The sequence below is a fragment of the Salmo trutta genome, chromosome 14 (assembly GCF_901001165.1).
Source record: "Salmo trutta chromosome 14, fSalTru1.1, whole genome shotgun sequence".
In the NCBI taxonomy this organism is placed as follows: domain Eukaryota; kingdom Metazoa; phylum Chordata; class Actinopteri; order Salmoniformes; family Salmonidae; genus Salmo; species Salmo trutta.
The window spans coordinates 6803480-6823547 of NC_042970.1; the positions used below are offsets into that span (position 1 = coordinate 6803480).

At 42.9% G+C, this 20068-nt stretch overlaps 3 protein-coding genes and 1 pseudogene across 3 annotated transcripts; 1 reads left to right on the forward strand and 3 right to left on the reverse strand.

The window, feature by feature from the left end:
* Positions 1 to 172: 172 nt before the first annotated feature.
* LOC115207290 (DNA replication licensing factor mcm2) lies at positions 173 to 9796 on the reverse strand. The gene is made up of 16 exons (XM_029774273.1): positions 9685 to 9796; positions 8607 to 8797; positions 7859 to 8022; positions 7257 to 7384; positions 7013 to 7151; positions 6590 to 6809; positions 5820 to 6027; positions 5434 to 5568; positions 4965 to 5156; positions 3978 to 4071; positions 3482 to 3732; positions 2978 to 3217; positions 2554 to 2796; positions 1812 to 1994; positions 1123 to 1278; positions 173 to 823 (listed from the first exon to the last, which is right to left on the reverse strand). Exons 1-16 carry the CDS (start codon positions 9688 to 9690, stop codon positions 713 to 715), a joined length of 2661 nt encoding a protein of 886 aa, XP_029630133.1. The 5' UTR covers positions 9691 to 9796; the 3' UTR covers positions 173 to 712.
* A 214-nt stretch (positions 9797 to 10010) lies between these two features.
* Positions 10011 to 12443, reverse strand: LOC115207291 (coiled-coil domain-containing protein 51). The gene is made up of 4 exons (XM_029774274.1): positions 12366 to 12443; positions 11596 to 11997; positions 11264 to 11428; positions 10011 to 11164 (listed from the first exon to the last, which is right to left on the reverse strand). Exons 2-4 carry the CDS (start codon positions 11935 to 11937, stop codon positions 10352 to 10354), a joined length of 1320 nt encoding a protein of 439 aa, XP_029630134.1. The 5' UTR covers positions 11938 to 11997; positions 12366 to 12443; the 3' UTR covers positions 10011 to 10351.
* A 2-nt stretch (positions 12444 to 12445) lies between these two features.
* On the forward strand, positions 12446 to 14442 carry LOC115207292 (translation machinery-associated protein 7). Its single transcript, XM_029774276.1, has 4 exons — positions 12446 to 12581; positions 13055 to 13110; positions 13263 to 13350; positions 13755 to 14442. Exons 1-4 carry the CDS (start codon positions 12566 to 12568, stop codon positions 13787 to 13789), a joined length of 195 nt encoding a protein of 64 aa, XP_029630136.1. The 5' UTR covers positions 12446 to 12565; the 3' UTR covers positions 13790 to 14442.
* A 121-nt stretch (positions 14443 to 14563) lies between these two features.
* LOC115207177 (deoxyribonuclease gamma-like) lies at positions 14564 to 19997 on the reverse strand (annotated as a pseudogene).
* Positions 19998 to 20068: the final 71 nt, after the last annotated feature.

Sequence of the window (20068 nt, forward strand, 5' to 3'; positions counted from 1 at the left end):
GGACGATGTTGGGCCAATTGTCCGCCGCGCTATGAGACTCCTGACCACGGCCGGTTGTGATACAGACAGTGATAGTGGCGTCTGTAGTGACGCCTCCAGCGCTGGGATGCAGTGCCTTAGACCACTGCGCCACTCGGAAACCATGTCTTCAGTACATTTCAGGGTGATGACATGCTTCTACAAAAATGTAATTTATTATCAAAACATTATCCCAGAACTCTAGTCACACATCAGAACAGGAAATCCGAAAGATCATCAGAAAGTCATTGGTCCAGAAGGAAATAATATTACACCATATTTCAGTGTCAGGAAGATAGTCTAGCCTGAAATCAGATTATCTAAAAAAAAAAAATTATAACTTTCAAAACATTAATACAGCTTACAGTTAAATGTCAAAAAGTCAGTTACAAAAACACACAAGCTGTGTTCCAAGATGTAAAAGTAGAAAGTAGTTTGGAATAAAGGTATAGTGGTTCACAAAACTTGCACATTAACAGATACAAAATTGTAACATTACAATTGGGCCATTTAGTTCATAATAGGATTCTTCTTTTAGCCAACAACAGGGTGACAAACATTTACAACTATTTACACATCCAGACAGGCTGTGTTCAAAAATCACACCTCTATGGACCCTATTCAAAAGTAGTACACTACATATGGAAAAGGGTGAATTTAGAACAGTCTTTTTTTTTTTTACCCGGCAACAGATTTAGAACTGCTGTAGGATCAACTTCTTCTTCGTGTCGTGAGAGAACTTGTTGGATCGGAACGCCTCGCTGTCATAGAACGCTGACAGGTTGTGGATGCTGATCTGTCTGGCCTGGGGAAGGAGAGAACACAAACAGAACAATTCAGAAACTACAGCAGTGTTGACAACAAAATGTAACAAGATATTCTCTCTTTCCCCCCCAAGGGGAAGAATAGAAATAGATACAGAGATGAATCAAGTTGACATTATGCCAACGGTTAGCATCTCGCTAGACAACAGACGAGGGAGAGGAGACGAAGCCATCAGACTATTGAGATGGCACCATGATTAGCAGCTTGGTATAGTACATTACCGAGGAAGACATTTTACACCATTCGTTAAGACAACACCATGACAAGCAGCTCATTTACCTTGTCCAGCAGGTCTTTCTCTGGGATCTCGATGGTGTCCTGCTGTGCTCCGTACCGGTTCCTCTGATACGCCACCTGCTCCGACACCAGCTGCTTCAGGATGAACAGCAGCAACTCATTGTTGTCTCGTCTGAACGCCAGGTAACGGGCAAACGTCTAGAGAGAAGAGGAAGAGGGAGAAGAATAAAACAGCAGCCAGTTGTCTTGTCTGAAAACCAGTTAACAGGGGAGGAAGCAGACTGGGGTTGGTTTCAGGATGTCACTAGAGGAAGTGACTAGCAAGCCTCCTGCTAGGACTAGTTTCCCGGACACTAATTCATATCCATTGAAAGTGAACTTTAGTCGAGGACCCAGGCCCCCAAGGTCGAGGACCCAGGCCCCCAAGGTCGAGGACCCAGGCCCCTAAGGTCGAGGACCCAGGCCCCTAAGGTCGAGGACCCAGGACCCAGGCCCCTAAGGTCGAGGACCCAGGCCCCCAAGGTCGAGGACCCAGGCCCCCAAGGTCGAGGACCCAGGCCCCTAAGGTCGAAGACCCAGGCCCCTAAGGTCGAAGACCCAGGCCCCTAAGGTCGAGGACCCAGGACCCAGGCCCCTAAGGTCGAGGACCCAGGCCCCTAAGGTCGAGGACCCAGGACCCTAAGGTCGAGGACCCAGGCCCCTAAGGTGGAGGAGTCCGTTCCTGTGCTTACCTTCCTCATGCTCCTCATGACGCTGAACTTCTGCGTGTCGATGAAGCTCTCCAGCATGACTCTGATGGCCATGTTGACGTCATCCTCCACTACGTAGTCTCGGAGGTGCATCCTGGCGTGGGCCTCCGCCATGCGGATCATCGACTCGATGTGACGCACCGTGATGGGGATGCTGCCTGTCGCCTAGAGAGCAATACATAGATCTATTACTAATAATAAACCACGCGGATACACTCGATGTGATGGGGATGCTGCCTGTCGCCTACTCTGTAATAATACGGATATAATTACACACACACACAACGTTAAACAAACAGGGATGTGATCAGAACCAAATAAAAATCAGTCGCCTAGAGAAGATATGCAGCTGTGACTCACTATTGATACTACAGCAGTCCCAATATAATGAGCTAGGATGCTGTCCCTTTACAGCAGACAGGGAGAAGACAAAGCTATTGATTATTATTGATTCCAGGGTTCAGATTAAGTCAAGACATTCCAATTCACATTACGGCTGTTTCAGGTCTGCCGCACGAGTCTCATTAAACCGGTTCTCTAGGCTCTGGGATCTAAACTCACATTGCTAACAGGATTGTGGTACACAGGATTCAAACCCTGATTCACACAGATAACCTTGATTTCCAGCTTCTTTTTTTTCTTCACACGTTTGTTCTGAATAGCCAATAGCTAACAAGTTAGCAAGACTTTTGTAATTGAGGCAATAGACTAGTCACAGACTGACCATGGACTCTTTGCGCAGGTCGCTGTAGATGTGAGCCACCTTATCCTGGTCCATCTGGTTGAGTTTGGGCCGGACCCTTTCCTTGGAGTACATGATGTATTTCCTCAGCAGCTCCTGGGGGATAGGAGGTACGTCTGTGGTGTTGGGCAGAACCACTTCCTCCAAGCCAGCCATCCCAGCTTCCTTGTTGCTGGGGTGATGCTTAATGTGGCTGCCCACCACGAAACGAGCCAGCATCTCATCCTGTTGTAGTAAAAAGAGAGAGGTTAAGGTCTGATGAGAGATGTCGAGTTTTCAGGGTTTTTGTAGAGTATCAATTAAGCAACAGTAGTCATATTACAATCCAGTTTGTACCAATATTACAAAATCTGAAAAATGTATGAAGGAAGTTAGCATTCGGAAGCTAGTTGATAGGCATCTTTACCTGCACTGGGTCCACAGTATCTCTGACCACACACAGGACGTCAAAACGAGACACGATAGGCTCGGTCAGATCCACGTTCTCAGAGAAGGTCAGAGACGGGTCGTAGCGACCACCGATAGGGTTGGCAGCAGCGATGACAGTACAGCGTGCCTGGAGCGAGGTGACGATGCCAGCCTTGGAGATGGAGATGCTCTGTTGTTCCATGGCCTCGTGGATACTGGTCCTGTCTGCATCGTTCATCTGGACAGGAGTGAACTGTTTTAAGCCCCATACTGTTTCCCACAACAGTGGGGCCAAGAGTTTTACCTGGTCAGGTCACATGTTCAGGGAAATCTCATGGCCCCAATTAGAAGTTACTGATCAGAAGAGACCCCCCCCCCCCGGCCAGAAGAGACCCCAGGCCTTACTCATGAGAAATGTGAATATCACAATCTACCCCCCACGAAAAAACAAACGGTTACTAAGGCGTCAGCAGATGGGTATAAAAATAATCCCCCACCTCACCTTATCAAACTCATCAATGAGACAGACTCCTCTGTCCGCCAACACCAGGGCTCCAGCCTCCAGAGTCCACTCCCTGGTGACCGGGTGTCTCTGCACGTAGGCTGTCAGGCCCACAGCCGAGGCTCCCTGGCCGGTGGTGAACACCGCTCTGCTGGCCACCTTCTCCACGTACTTTAAGAACTGAGACTTGGCCGTACCGGGGTCACCGCACAGGAGCACGTTAAGGTCCCCACGTACCTTGTGCTTCCCACCTTAGAAGAGAGCATGGACCAGTCAGTGGATGGTTTTAAATAACGTTGTGTTATATTTCTTAGTCAGGTTGTGTAATCAAAACTCGGCTCCCAAATCCTCCGTTCCTTTCCCCTGAAGTGTACACTTGTGCACTTCCCCCACAGGGATCTATTTTGTTTGTTTTAAAGCATAGGAGTGGTGCACACTTCAGGGAAAAGGGTATAGAATTAGTATGTAGGAATAGCCTTTTCTATTGTCCACAAACCTGGATTCTTAGGCTCTCCACCAAACAGAGCCAGAGCCAGGCCTCTCTTGATGTCCTCGTGGCCGTAGATGGAGGGGCCGATGCTGGCAAAGATCTGCAGATAGACAGGAGACAGACCAGGGTATATTAATGATACGAGGAACGACAACACGACCAGATAGGAGTTCCTAAAAGCCCTTCTAGCTACGGGTATTGACAAGCAACATTTACTTTACACATTGAGCTGCAAGACAAAGAGCTTCGCCAGTACTTCAGTTTACCTTCTAGCCAATAGTTCTGAAAGTAGCACCCACAAGTCAAAAGTGGTCACCGAAAATTGCGTACTCTGTCACACACACACACACACACACACACTAAAGTATGTGGACACCCCTTCAAATTAGTGGATTTGCCTATTTCAGCCACAACCGTTGCTGACCGGTTTATGAAATAGAGCACACAGCCATGCAATCTCCATAGACAAGCAGTAGAATAGACTTACTGAAGAATTCAGTGACTTTCAACGTGGCACCGTCATAGTATGCCACCTTTCCAACAAGTCAGTTAGTCAAATTTCTGTCCTGCTAGAGCTGTGAAAAAGTCAAGGAGCAACAACGGCTCAGCCACGTAGTGGTAGGCAACACAAGCTCACAGAACAGGACTGCCGAGTGCTGAAGTGCGTAGTCTGTCCTCGGTTGCAACACTCACTACCAACTTCCAAACTGCCTCTGGAAGCTACGTCAGCACATGAACTGTTCGTTAGGAGCTTCATGAAATGGGTTTCCATGGCCTAAGATCACCATGCGCAATGCCAAGCGTCGGCTGGAGTTGTGTAAAGCTCACCGCCATTGGACTCTGGAGCAGTGGAAACGTTCTCTGGAGTGATGAATCACGTTTCACCACATCACACCAGCAGGGTGCGGCTGAAATAGCCGAATCCACAAATTTGAAGGGGTGTCCACATACACACAAAAATCTCTCTCTCTCAGCAGGGTCCTCCTAACTCACCCTCTCCCCGATGCGCTCGTCCTTAGACAGCGCCACGATGGCCTTGATGTCCTCGTCGGTGAGCTCGGCCACGGCCACTTTGTTGTCTCTCCGAGCGATATGATTGGCCATGATGACCGTAGCGAACACTGGGAAGCCGTTGGCCATGTTCAGAGAGCCGTCATAGTTGTTGTTGTAGATGCCTGTCAGTTCCTGAACGGAAAAAAGTTAGAATGTTACTTTTGGGGAAATATTATTAAAAAAAAGATGAAAAAGTTGTAAAACTTTTGCCCCAAATATGAAGAGTTGCTTTGGTATTTTTACTAGTATGAACAGACACATGAATGTTCAAAATGGGGTCTAACAACATGGTACATCTACCTATGAAACCATATGTTATAATGGAGTCCTCAGGTCCCTGTACACTAGCAGGTAATGTCACTGAACCCGACAAAGAAAGAAAGTCAGCTCTGTTAGGAGTCACACTCACTATTTCGTCTCCAGGTTTGCATTGGTCCACCAGGTCAGCCAACAGGATGGCATCTTTGGAGCGTGGGAGGCGGCCAGCGGCGATCTTCCCAGGGCTCTCCTGAATGGTGATTCGCTGGTAGTTCTGGTACACAGTCTGGAAGAAAAAATAAAAAATAAAAAATAAAAAAAGGGTTATTATTCCACTTTTCCTTCCTGTGTTTATTAAATGATGGAAATCAAGTCACCAGGGTCATACGTGTCTCAAGAGCCTGATTGGTCGACTGGCACTCGGCTTCACTTCCTCGTTCTAATCTCATTAGATTCTCTATTGGTTCACTCACCTAGATTCTGTATTGCTATTGGTCCACTACCTTAGAGCATATCTATTTGGTCGACTGGACTCACCAACTCCATATTGATGTCAAAAGGGCCGAAGGACTGGCACTCAGGGCAAGACCCTGGCTTCACTTCCTGGTTCTGGGACTGGAAGAAGGGCCCCAGGATAAAGTTACACTTGTTACAGTTGTACTTGACCATGCCCAGCTGAGGTAGAACACCTGTACAGCAGGTCACCACTCCACTGGTACGGATCAACTGGTTCAGGTGGAGTTGTCTAGAGAGGACAAGAGGGAAAAACAAAGGATCATGTTTTGGAAAGAGGCAAATCAATCCTATTAGTCCTATAGAGGGAGTGATGCAAGAGGCTGCATTTGTGAGTACCCCCCCTCTAACGTTCTACCTCAAATCACATTTATAAAGCCCTTTTTTACATCAGCTGATGTCACAAAGTGCTTGTACAGAAACCCAGCCTAAAACCCCAAACAGCAAGTAATGCAGATGGAGAAGCACGGTGGCTAGGAAAAACACCCTAGAAAGGCCAAAACCTAGGAAGAAACCTAGAGAGGAACCAGGCTATGAGGGGTGGCCAGTCCTCTTCTGGCTGTGCCGGGTGGAGATTATAAGAGTACATGGCCATTCAAGAATGATCGAACTTTCATAGATGACCAGCAGGGTTAAATAATAGCTCTGTAACAACTGTAGATGAGATTAGCCTCCGTCTTTGTTGTTGAAAAAGTTGCCCCCCCCCCCCCCCCATCTACTAATGCCTACTTTGTATCATTGAGTCTACTTTTAAAATCACGGAAGACACGTGATCATTTCCTATCAGTATTTACCTGAGGGATCTCAGCTCTTCGACGAGGGGCAGGTTGCAGATCCTGACGTGGATCTCGTGAGCGATGCGGTCGTATTTGGGGTACATGGCCAGGATTACCTCCTTGGCTGCCTCGTCAAATATCTTCAGCATCTCAGTAGGCGCCTCTGGCAGGAAGTAGGCTAGGACATGCTCCCTGGCTGCTAGGTCCTCGTAGTTCACCACCAGACTCTCCTTGTTCTCTGGAAGTTTTAAATACATCATCATTGGTTATTTACATACATTTTTTTTTTTTTTAGAATGTATTTTTTTTCAGCATTTCAGTAGGTGCCTCAGGCAGGAAGTAGGCCAGCTCCCTGGCTGCTCCGTCCTGATAGCTCACCAGTTTGTCCTTGTTCTCTGTGAGAAGTTTCAGACAGATGAATCTAGTACTTTTATTGAATACCTTTACACATGTCGGTGATCTTCTCCTTGAACACGTTGTGGCCGTTCTCATCCACGTGGGTGCGCAGGAAGTTCTTAAAGCGGTGGTATATCTCCAGACGAGGAGCGGCCATGACCACCCACTCCCTGACTGAGTGACCCTACAACCAACCAATCACAGGGAAATAAAGAAAGACATTTTTTTTTTTAAAGTCTGAAAAACTAAAAACAGATTTAAAAAAAAAAAAAAAAGGTTTTATTCTTACCTTCATGTCCTCCAGGTTCTCAATGCTCTCAATCATCTCATCATCCTCTCCCTCCGCCCCAGACCCATCTGCAGCCCGCTCAGCCAGGCGACGCCTCCGGGCCGGGCGCTCATCCTCATCCTCACTGTCTGTTTGGAGGAAGAAAATTGAGTAGAAATTAATTAGTAGGAGGAGGAGTTCATTGATGATAATTCTCATCCTCACTGTTACGATGAACAGAAAGGTTTGGGAAGAAAAGGTGAACGATTAGTGGAAGTCGTTGATGCAGCAAAGTTTGGAGTTACTTCATACATTCCACAAAGGCTTAAGATTACGATATAGTATATAGGCCTAATGCAGTATTTTCAAAGACAAAAGGCTACGGGCCAAACTTACAGGTCTTAAAGGGCCTACAGTATATTCGGCTCTCTAGGCCTTTACCATGACCAGAGATTATGGAATATATACACCATAGGACAGTCCTCTAGTGAGTTTGCCCCCTCAAGAGAGATATAGATAGATAGATAGATATATCTATACATCTATATACACACACATCCTAATTTCCTCAGCCTACCCTCCTTGTCCCTGAATCTCATGTATATAATATATAACATCCTCACCATACAGTAGACCTCTCCTCAGCCTGCCTCCCTGCTCCCTGTCTCTCCTCCTCATGGCGTCCTCAGCAGCAGCCCTGGCTCCAGGAGACAGCTCCGACAGCTCCTCATCAAGATCCAGACCCTCTTCCTCATACCTGTCCAGCTCAGGGATGGCTCGGTAGTCCCTGTATGGGGGGGAGAGGAGATGGCATCAGTGTGGTGAACACGAAAATGCTTTGATAATATAAAAGCAACCAGAACACTATGTAAAGAACTACGTCTTAAGTCAGGATGAGGTAAACGACAAGGATCAATTCCACTTTGAATGAATGTATTTTATTTAACAAGGCAAGTCGGTTAAGAACAAATTCTTATTTACAATGACGGCCTATTAAAAGGCCTCAAGCGGGAACAGAGGCTGGGATTAAAAAAATTAAATTATATATATATATATATGACAAAACACAAATCACGATGAGACAACATAGCAAGGCAGCAACACATGACAACACAGCATCGTAGCAACACAACATGGTAGCAGCACAAAACATGGTACAAAACATTATTGGGCACAACCAACAGCACAAAGGGCAAGACGTTAGAGACAATAATACATCATGTAAAGCAGCCACAACTGTCAGTAAGAGTGTCCATGATTGAATCCCTAAAAAGGTATTGAATACTTATTTTTTTATTGCACAGCAGCACAAGGAAGATGAACACACAGTAAGACTTTAACCTAGCTAGTTTAACACCTCCCCTTGCTCACCTCTCCATCGCATCTCCGATCAGTTCCTCCCCATCTCCCTCCTCCTCCTCCCCAGGCAGAGGACCATCACCCAGGAGCCCCTCTGACTCGTCCTCGAAGGGAGGCAGGTCTCTCCCCGGGCTGGAGGTCAGGTCTCCCCGTCTGGAACCATGGCTGGGGCTGGTCACCATGTGATATGACTCAGATGAATCCTGACAAAGAGGAGAATACACAGACCCTTGTTAATTAAAAATCGATTAGCTAAACTTGGCTAGTTATTTACGTGATGACTTCTAGCATAACAATGTTATTGTAACAAGATGTTCCACTGCGGATTCCCTAAATATGTTGAACTCGCAGAAAGTACTGTAACGTGGTAAACAAAAGAACTAACGTTAAATTAGTGAGCGAGCATGAGCTATATAAAATGAAACATTTACTTTTCAAGTTAGTTACCAGGGTATCTCTAGTTAGTTAGCTAACTATGATGGTGACAATGTAGTGCTCGTTTCGCCGACTGATGGCTGACAACCTGGCAATCAAACTAGCTAACGTTATAGCTAGCGCACAATACAATTCTACATTCAACGTTGTGTATAACTTTAACATGGCCAATAAAAACGTATAAACTATTATTACATGTACTTTCTATCACGTTGATCTATAACTAAGTGTTAGTTAACTTTACATCTAGTTATGCGCGGTCTAAGGCACTGCCATCTCTAGTACTAGAGGCGTAACTACAGACCCTGGTTTGATCCCGGGTTGTATCGCAACCGGCCGTGATCGGGAGTCCCATAGGGCGACGCACAATCGGCTCAGCGTCAGCCGGGTGAGGCCGTCATTGTAAGAATTTGTTTTTATTAACTGACTTGCCTTGTTAAACTGGCATAGCTAGTTAAGATTCGTGGGCAACACAACCTAGCTAGCTAATCTGCTTCCTGACATGCGTCTTCCTCTCTTGTTTTTTACTAAAAAGCCAAAAGAGAACACGAGCAAGGCTAGCTAACCAATCACAGGAGATAAACAGCCACCTGTGAACTAATAAACAGCATGCTAATAGTAATAAAAAAATCTATTTTCTATAATAATCACTCACCGCCATTGTGTATCGCTCGCTTGTCTCCGCTGCTTTCACTCAAATGTCTTTTTTCTGACCACTGACTTTTCGCGCGAAATCTTCACGTGGTATGGAAAGCGCGCGAAATCTTATGAATATGTAACGTTGAAAACCAAACTCAGTGTTATGATTGGTCGGCGCTAGCTGATGGTTCTGTGATTGGTCAGTCCTATGGAGAGAAAAAGAATGTAGGTGCACTCGTTTTGGTTCGCTCAGCAAGCCGGGTGGTCGGGGTTTCCGCTTGTATAACTTCCGTCATAGGACCAACTGATAAATAAATTGGGCAACGCTGTAACACTTGACCATGTTTTTGTGTGAAATACACGTTTTATGTTCCTTTTTTCTAGGAGTGACAATTTATTTCAGATTAATTTATAGAACAAATCTACATTCAAAACATAAAATATTTGACATATTACATTTTAATAGATTGAGTAGTGTAATTCAAAATATTTGATCATGTATTACATTTAAACATAATTATAGTACTCTCATACAGTCATTGATTTCACATCAGTGCATGGTTCATTTTCCCTGTATAAAAGACATGAACAGCAAATCACAATATTAACTTGTAATTATTTCATTGTAAATCAAGATGGACCTGGTTAGATTAATAACACTCTTTTACAGTACATAACATTAGTCAAACACCTCTAAAGAGAATATACAGTGCAGGTACAGTGACAGCAAGCGTAACATAAGCCAGAACAGTGTTGTACATGGTAGTCTGGTTTATCTGAGCCTCAAGCCTTTTCTCCGTCTGCTCAAGTCCTTGCATAACACTCTCTGTTTCACATACAAACATCTGTGAATCTTGTTGACTTATCACTACAGGTGGCTTCTCTTCACTATGATACGTCTCAATTAAATTCTTCACGTCCTTGAGTTCCGATTCAACCTTCCCAACACCCTGGTCTAGCTGCCCAAGCTGGGGCTGGACTCCTTCTATAAGAACCTGTGCCTTCTGGCTATAGAGCAATATCTCTTTTAGAACTGTCTCAGAGGCACTTGGAGAGGGTTGGGGTGGAGGTGGAACCACGATGGGTTCTGGAACCGGAACAAGACCTGCCAATGGCTTCTTCACATCTTTCTCAGCCTGAGCTGCTCTATGCTGTAGTGTCGCCCTCAGGGTGTCAATAAGGCCTCTCAGCTCCTCTTGTTGAGTCTTATGTATACTGGCCTGGACTTTGATAGCCTCCTGTAGGTTGACTGGTCCTTTCTGGGCCTCTAGTAGTAAAGTCTTTAGCTCCTGTAGGCGTACCCTGTTGACATAGGTAGAACCCATGACCCCTATGAAGGCACCGAGTACAGAGCCTATCACGGACCAGTTCTTGGTGCGCTCCGTCCGCGTCCGTTCTTTCTCGTGGCTCTCACGTACACCCGCTGAGAATAAGGCAAACTTCTCCCTTTCAGCCCCCTCTGCGTTTTCGTAGGCTGTTCGCATGCGACGTTCCTCCTATGGTCAAGACATTGTGAGAATGTTTGCTTCTTTAAATAGAGTGCAACACTACAGATGTGTGTATGTTCCATTTTATTCTGTGTTGACAGTTGTTACCTGCAGCAACTTGTGCTCCAACGTGGCCAGCTCCAGGTAATGGACCTCCTCTCGTGAGACCCGATCCAGTCGATCTCTCACCTCCTTCAGCCGGACCTGTAGGGCCTCCAGGCTGCCATGAGCCTCACGCACCATCCCTCTGGCCACCATGAAGGCCTTTTCTGCCTAAAGAAAAACATGCCAAACTCTGGGTCCCAGGACAAACTAGGGTTTTCTCCTGGCCAGGTCATGGAAAACTCAGTGAAGAGATAGTAAGATAGATACAAGATAGATACAGTAAAAAATGCATCAAAACCTCCAGTTCAATACACCTGGCTTGCATATTGTCTTACCTCTGTAACTTTAGACTGGGCATATCTGACTTCATTCAGGCCGACAAACTCCTCGTACCTCTCCCACCAGTAGTTAACTGTGTTTGAGGCAGTGCTCATAGACTTCTGTCCCCACTGCTTCCCCAAGTCAGTCAGATTCTGTATTGTTGCTATGGCATGCTCCCGAATAGGCACAGCAGGTTTGTCTACTCGGTCATCTTTTGACTGTGGTGGTTTCTGTTGTTGTGTGCTGTAGCTCCTGCTGGAATACACAGTCCCTCTGACCGTCCAAGGGATGTGGAAACGGTAGAGACATGATGTTCCATGGCACCATGGTATGAGCGGTTTCCCTCTGTACCTCATTGAGAAGCCAGACGGTTATATTCACTATGACACTACAGCAGAAGACATTGGAGCTGCCACCTGTAAAACCGTACAGTCAAACCCTGTATCAAAGTGCAGTATATGGGTGGGCTGTTGAGATTTGATGTATCAATGAATTTTCATCAATATTTTTTAGCACTGCTCATTTGACCTCTACAATGCTGATGTTTATGCAATTCATTGAAAATCTATGGCCATTTTGGATGTTATCCATGATGCAGTGGCTGAGACCCCCAATCATTTACCATGGAGAACGGGCTAGCGAGTACAGCTACCTAGCTAGCTGACAGTTTGAAAACTTGCTTTAATTAAAGCAACCCAAACCTAAATTAACATCATGTTCTACTCGTAGCTATTAATCTCTCTGATTTTTCTTTTTACCTAAAAAAAAAAGTAGAATCACGTACCGGTTGTCTTTAAGTGTTGATTGTTCGGCAAATTATCAGCTGGCTACAGAAAGTGAAAGGTGCTTTTATGATCAGGCGCATCACAAACATCCTACGTCCGGTTTAAAGCGGAAGTAAGGTCCTAACAGCGCGGATTAGTAAGCAACTGCTAAGACGCTAGCTCAGTTGTTTTATTGAGATTTTATTGAAAAGTTTGAAATATGTCCGGAAGAGAAGGTGAGATACACATTTACATTTTTGACCTAAAGTTCGATATTTATTTTCAGGTGAAACTTAATGTTGCCGCTACTAGATAGAAGAAGAAAAGTTTCGACTACGACTGTAAAGACTAGCTAACTAGCAACTCGTGCATTGCATTGCAATGTAGCTGGAATAGCTTGCGCCTGGCAAGCCATGCCAAAGCAAAGACATGGCCATGCTACTTAGGCTTGAACGTTCAATCTATTTACAGAGATGGCATTCGTATGTACCATAGATGTTTATATATTGTTGATTGCTCTTACATCTGCTTGCTAATACATGCATCACAGTTATGCTAGATGGATAGCTAGCTGGGTAATGTGTACATTTCTCCCACATGTCTTAATCAAGTTTAGCTAGTTACGTAGCATGCTACCTTCTGGGCTTTGTGTGATGCTCATATGCGGTATTGATTCATATTAATTCAATGAGATGTTCTTGTCTTACAGGTGGTAAGAAGAAGCCTTTAAAAGCTGCCAAGAAAGCGACAAAGGAGATGGATGATGTAAGTCATTGTGTTGTTGGCACAATGTTGTGTGTGTGTTGCCTTTATCATTCCGAGGGAACGCTCAGGATCTTTGAAAATTCGAATACATTAAAATATGGAGTAGTGCATTTCCATTGTAATCCTGACCAGATTTGCTTTGTCAAATCCAGGATGAAATGGCCTTCAAACAGAAGCAGAAAGAAGACCAGAAAGCCTTGGAGGCATTGAAGACGAAAGCAGCAGGAAAAGGACCTTTGAGTAAGTGTTTTTGTTGACAATAAGAATCTAATCAGGATTCCTAGCATTTTCTGATGAAACTGAACAATCCCCAAAATAAATTAAAGGGTGGACTTTCAATTTGCCTCCAAATCTACCCAACCACCTATTCACTGACTCCAGATATATAGAGTATTATTTGCCCATGTTGAACTGTTTTTATACTGCAGAGGATAACGATGTAGCACGGAGGAGAATAGGTCTATTGATTCTCATAACACCAGGTGGCAGTGTTAGCTTTTTGGCTATTCTTGCCTGACATTCAATGTACTCTGCTTGCTACAGATGTCTTTGAGTCTATACATTAGTGCCTCACTACATGAGTTTTCTAGAAAAAGTTAAACATATTTCAGATGGGTTTTCTCAACTTCTCCATTTTCTTTCAGCTGGTGGAGGAATCAAGAAGTCTGGAAAGAAGTGATTTGGTATTAGAAGATCATGTACTCATTTGCTGAATCGCAGGCCCCTGGCAAATCCAACCCCCATATTTGTTTTTCTTGTTTGGGTCCATTGTAAAATACATGCAAAGACCCTTTTTAAAAAATAATTTCCAATGTGTTCTTGTAAAGGAAAAAGTTCTGAACTAATAAAGTCTTGTAACTACTGCTGTATTTACGCTACTGCTGTATTTACACTCCTCTGTAATCTTTGAGATACGGTCAGGAAACACATCAGCATTAGCTCAGTAGCTACACTACACATACCAAGATGATGTGCAGCACAACTGGCTAGTATTATGGTGAAATGTAAACAGTTTCACTTCTTCCAAGCTTGGACACCTGCAGCTTCAGCACCTGTATCTGTAAATTCAGCTTCTCTCATTGAGGTTCTCTTCAGTTCCCTAAATTCTCTTCATACAGTCCAATTTTGTCCCTGTAGAGGGTTCTGTTTCCCAGTTACAGAAAATTAGTTTTATCTACAATTCATTTTATTGTTCATATTTCGACACCGGATTTTAATGTATGTGGAGTGATGTGTGTAGAAGATGTTGCTTGTTTACCCAGTTTTGACTTTTTTTTCCATAAGAGGAAAGTTTGGGAGATTCAAAATAAAGCGCTATGATGCTGCTTACTGTATTTAGTTGGTGTCAGTCCTTTCAGCTGTACCTCAACAGGGTAATGTTCACTCACCTTCAGGGGCCGGATAAAACATGGTAGATGTGGAGACCGTAAGCCAGAGGGTTCACCTTTTACATGTATTTCTAGTGTAGACAGATTGTAAATGTAGGCTACTAAAGTGTTTAATATCATATAGTTTATAATATTGTTAATCAAGCCATCTACCAGGATTAAACTTGGCTTGTATTATCTAACGTGCATACTTCCATCTTCTTTAGAAAGCACATATACCTTCTGAAAGTAGAATCGTTTGGCACGATGGTGTAAAGCATGTAATCTGTGGATCAGAACAAGTCAGCAGTCATATTACACAAGTAAATGTGTTTTATAATACCTTAAGACATTTTAACAATAACCCAAAAAAATATGCCCGGTATCTCCATAGGTGATTGTCCATTTTAAGACATGTTCATAAATCAGTGAGCCACCTGTCAAGTGATCTCGTTGCCTGTGTTTGCTGTGGTATCAGTCATCTTTAATCAGCCAGTGGACATGTGTCACTGCAGATGTTTCCATGTCCTTGTTAGAAACGTAGGACCTGTCTGCGTTAAAGTCACCTAGGATCATAAAGTTCTGGTACAAGAGAAACATTACACAACAAATGTATTTACTTGTCATCCAGAATGAGGATAGTGTTTATGAGAGCAGTTTGTTCATAAATCAATGTTATTCTCACATATAGAGTTATCTTGAAATCAAGATGTGGCTGGTTTTGTATTTTACTGGTCAAAGGCTCCTATGTAGGTCCACTTTCTAAACCAGTTCTGTCAATGGTTTATCTCAGAACTTACATCCGTCTTCCATTTATTTAAAATTTCCAGGAAGACATCAAGCTCATCCAGCTCCTTCTCTTGAGTCCTCAGGCTTGGTGTGTACTGGGTTCAGTACCAAGTCCTCTAGCGCTGAGAAACCCAGGAAGAGATGAGAAGTCATTATTACATCTGTTTATGGATGGAATTTTATTCTCTGCTTTAATCTCCACCTGTCTGTCTGTTTACCATTCACTTTAATATGATTTGCTAAATCAAATGGAATATGGATGGATCATGCTAAATTCCAGTGCTCCTGTGCCCGTTACCAGCGTTGAGACATTTAAAGAGGAGAATGTACGGATCCCTGGCGAAGGCATCCACATCTTCAGCCTGGTTGTACTCGTTACCAGGCGCCGACCAAGTCCACCCAATCATCCCTTTTTAGAACAAACAATGCAACACATTTAATAGCATTGAATCAGATCACAATGTAAAATATGTATGACATCAGATAGAGGTTCATGAGGGTAAGGTTGACCATGGGTTTGAATTGTACCTGTACAGAAACATACACTGCTCCTTGTATCTGTCTTCCCAGACGAGTGCTGATTTTCAGAGTGTAGTGTTGCTTCTTATTGGACCTATTTGGACAAGAACACAAGATCATAATGACACACTTGTAAATTAATCATTATTATCATGCAGGGCCAGGAGTTTTCCTGACCTGACAGGGGGCCTTATTTATATATTTATAGTGTCTCATGGTCTGGAAAAACATGCGGCTACTGCACTCTGATACGACCATTCAAATCACTACTATGAAATTACCCACCTAGAGAGAAATCACTTGACTAATTGAAATCCTTCAGAAACTTTTTTTTTTGCCTAATTTTTCTTAAAGGAGATTATAAGATTTTTATGATTTGTTTATGTGTAACTGTTGTTGTTTTTGTCGCACTGCTTTGCTTTATCTTGACCAGGTTGTAGTTGTAAATTAGAACTTGTTCTCAACTGGCCTACCTTGTTAAATAAAGGCGAAATTACAAATAAAAATAAATTAAAGATCAGGTATACAATCATACTATACCATAGCAAGGCTCTATGGGTCTGAAATCTTGCCCTTCACAAATTTCTGGACATTGAAAGATGAAACCTTCATGGCTGCTGCTGGATAAAAATAATAATCAACATTCATGTAAAACTATCATGAACTACTAGATGATCAAACAAGCAAGGATTCCATAGAAAAGAAGTCAATACCTAAACTGAAACAAGTTGAATAGCCAGCCTACTTGGGTCAAATGCAACCAACAGTCAGAGCTTAATGTACAGTTGCAGGTTAGGGCTGTAATTCTTAAAACACTTATAACAGGAGATTACTTTATTTAACCAGGAAAGTCAGTTAAAAGAACAAATTCTTATTTACAATGACAGCCTACACTGGCCAAACTCAGACAATCCTGGGCCAATTGTGCGCCACCCTGTGTGACTCCCAATCACGGCCGGTTGTGATACAGCCTGGTTTCAAACCAGGGTGTCTGTAGTGACGCCTCAAGCACTGAGATGCAGTGCCTTAGACCGCTGCACCACTCGGGATCCCAAAACATGCACCTGCAAGTTAGAGTTAAAAAAGGAAGAGTTAAAAAAGGAAAATTAACTTTCCTGCAACTAAAAACCCTCAGAAATAAGTTAGATACCAGACAGCTGCATTTACGTTCTGTACACCTCGACCCAATTAAATATCAGCAAGGCTGGTAATTAATACAAAACATTTATTGTAAGAACAAAGACCCAGTGAATTATAAGAAACTCAAGTACAGTAAACTAGAGTAGAGTATGGTTCAGTACAGTACAGTATGGTTCAGTACAGTAGAGTATGGTTCAGTACAGTACAGTAGTACAGTATAGTATAGTACAGTAGAGTAGAGTGTGGTTCAGTACAGTACAGTATGGTTCAGTACAGTAGAGTATGGTTCAGTACAGTACAGTAGTACAGTATAGTACAGTACAGTAGAGTAGAGTGTGGTTCAGTACAGTAGAGTAGAGTATGGTTCAGTACAGTATGGTACAGTACAGTACAGTATGGTTCAGTACAGTACGGTTCAGTACAGTATTGTTCAGTACAGTAGAGTATGGTTCAGTACAATACAGTAGAGTTATGGTTCAGTACAGTACAGTAGAGTATGGTTCAGTACAGTACTGTATGGTTCAGTACAGTACAGTTCAGTACAATACAGTAGAGTATGGTTCAGTAGAGTAGAGTATGGGTGAGTAGAGTACAGTACAGTATGGTTCAGTACAGTACAGTATGGTTCAGTACAGTACAGTATGGTTCAGTACAGTACAGTATGGTTCAGTACAGTACAGTACAGTATGGTTCAGTAGAGTAGAGTATGGGTGAGTAGAGTACAGTACAGTATGGTTCAGTACAGTAAAGTGGAGTATGGTTCAGTAGAGTACAGTACAGTATGGTTCAGTAGAGTAGAGTATGGTTCAGTACAGTACTGTATGGTTCAGTACAGTACAGTATGGTTCAGTACAGTACAGTACAGTATGGTTCAGTAGAGTAGAGTATGGGTGAGTAGAGTACAGTACAGTATGGTTCAGTACAGTAAAGTGGAGTATGGTTCAGTACAGTATGGTTCAGTACAGTACAGTATGGTTCAGTACAGTACAGTACAGTATGGTTCAGTACAGTACAGTATGGTTCAGTACAATAGAGTATGTGGTTCAGTGCAGTACAGTAGCCTACAGCAGAGTATAGTTCTGTACAGCAGATTATAATTATGTACAGTAGAATATTGTTCAGTAGAGTATAGTTCAGTACAGGAAAGTAGAGTATAGTTCTGTATAGCAGAGTATAGTTCTGTACAGTATAGTTCAGTTGAGTACTTTACTGAACTATACAGTACGTAACTAAACTCTATTTTCCTGTACTGAACTATACTCTACTGTACTGAACTATACTCCACCGAACTATACTCTACTGAACAATACTCTATTCTACCAAACAATACTCAGTACTGAGCAATACTGTACTGAACTATACTCAGTACTGGACAATACTCTACTGTGCTGAACTTTACTCAGTACCGAACAATACTCTACTGTACTGGACTATACTCTACTGTACTGAACTATACTCTGCTTTCCTGTACTGAACTATACTCTACTGTACTGAACTATACTCTACTTTACTATACCGGACTATACTCTACTGTACTGAGCTATACTCTACTGTACTGAACTATACTCTATGAACTATACTCTACCATTCTAGCCTATACTCTGCTGAACTATACTCTACTGTACTGAACTATACTCTACGTTCCTGTACTGAACTATACTCTACTGTATTGAACTATACTCTACGTTCCTGTACTGAACTATACTCTACTGTACTGAACTATACTCTACTGTATTGAACTGTACTCTACTTTCCTGCGCTGAACTATACTCTACTGTACCGGGCTATACTCTACTGTATTGAACTATACTCTACTGTACTGAACTATACTCTATGAACTATACTCTACCATTCTAGCCTATACTCTGCTGAACTATACTCTACTGTATTGAACTATACTCTACTTTCCTGTACCGAACTATACTCTACTGTACCGGGCTATACTCTACTGAACTATACTCTATGAACTATACTTTACCATTCTAAACTATACTCTGCTCAACTATACTCTGCTGTGCTGAACTATACTCTACTGTACTGAACTATACTCTATGAACTATACTTTACCATTCTAAACTATACTCTGCTGAACTATACTCTACTGTACTGAACTATACTCTACTTTCCTGTACTGAACTATACTCTATGAACTATACTCTACCGTTCTAAACTATACTCTGCTGAACTATACTCTACGGTGCTGAACTATACTCTACCGTTCTAAACTATACTCTACTGTACTGTACTATACTGTCCTTTCCTGTACTGGACTATACTCTACTGTGCTGAACTATACTCTACCATTCTAAACTATGCTCTGCTGAACTATACTGTACTGTACTATACTCTCCTTTCCTGTACTGAACTATACTCTACTGTATTGAACTATACTCTACTGTATTGAACTATACTCTACTGTATTGAACTATAATCTACTGTACTGAACTATACTCTGCTGTACTGAACTATACTCTACTTTGCTGTACTGAACCATACTCTACTGTACTGAACTGTACTCTACTGTACTGAACTATAATCTACTTTCCTGTACTGAACTATACTCACCAACTCAAGCTTTATATTAATAATATGTGTAGAGTAAATTGCCACAGGAGATTACCTCTGGAAAATGGGGAAATACCTAATTTCAGTTGCACGGAATGATTGTCAAATAGTTCAATCTTAGGCCTTTTTCACGTGCTGGTTGTAGCTATACACGTGCCGATTTCAACCAGTTAGCAACTCGGAAAATTCTGAGTTCCAACTAGCATGTGAACAGGACATTAGTCTGCTCAAATCAGGTTTCACTGCTCAAAACGTCTGCCTCCTCTCATTGAAGCCATGGAAGTTAAGGCCGACCGCGGTACTGCAGGCATTGTTAGCAGAAAACAGGATCCCTCATTATAGTGTGTGGAAAAATTGAGATCTTTGTGTAAACCCCCCTAAATTAGATAAGCCTCAATGTAAGTGAAATCTGATTAAGTTGTCTAACAACACATTGTGCCAGTACCTGTAGAGGAAGACAAACTGTTCCTTGTAGGTGTCGCGCCCCAGTCTGGTACTCTCCACCATGGTGTAAGGATGCTTCTTATTGGCCCTGCCAAAAGGATTTAACACATATTATAAACTGGGTGGTTCCAACC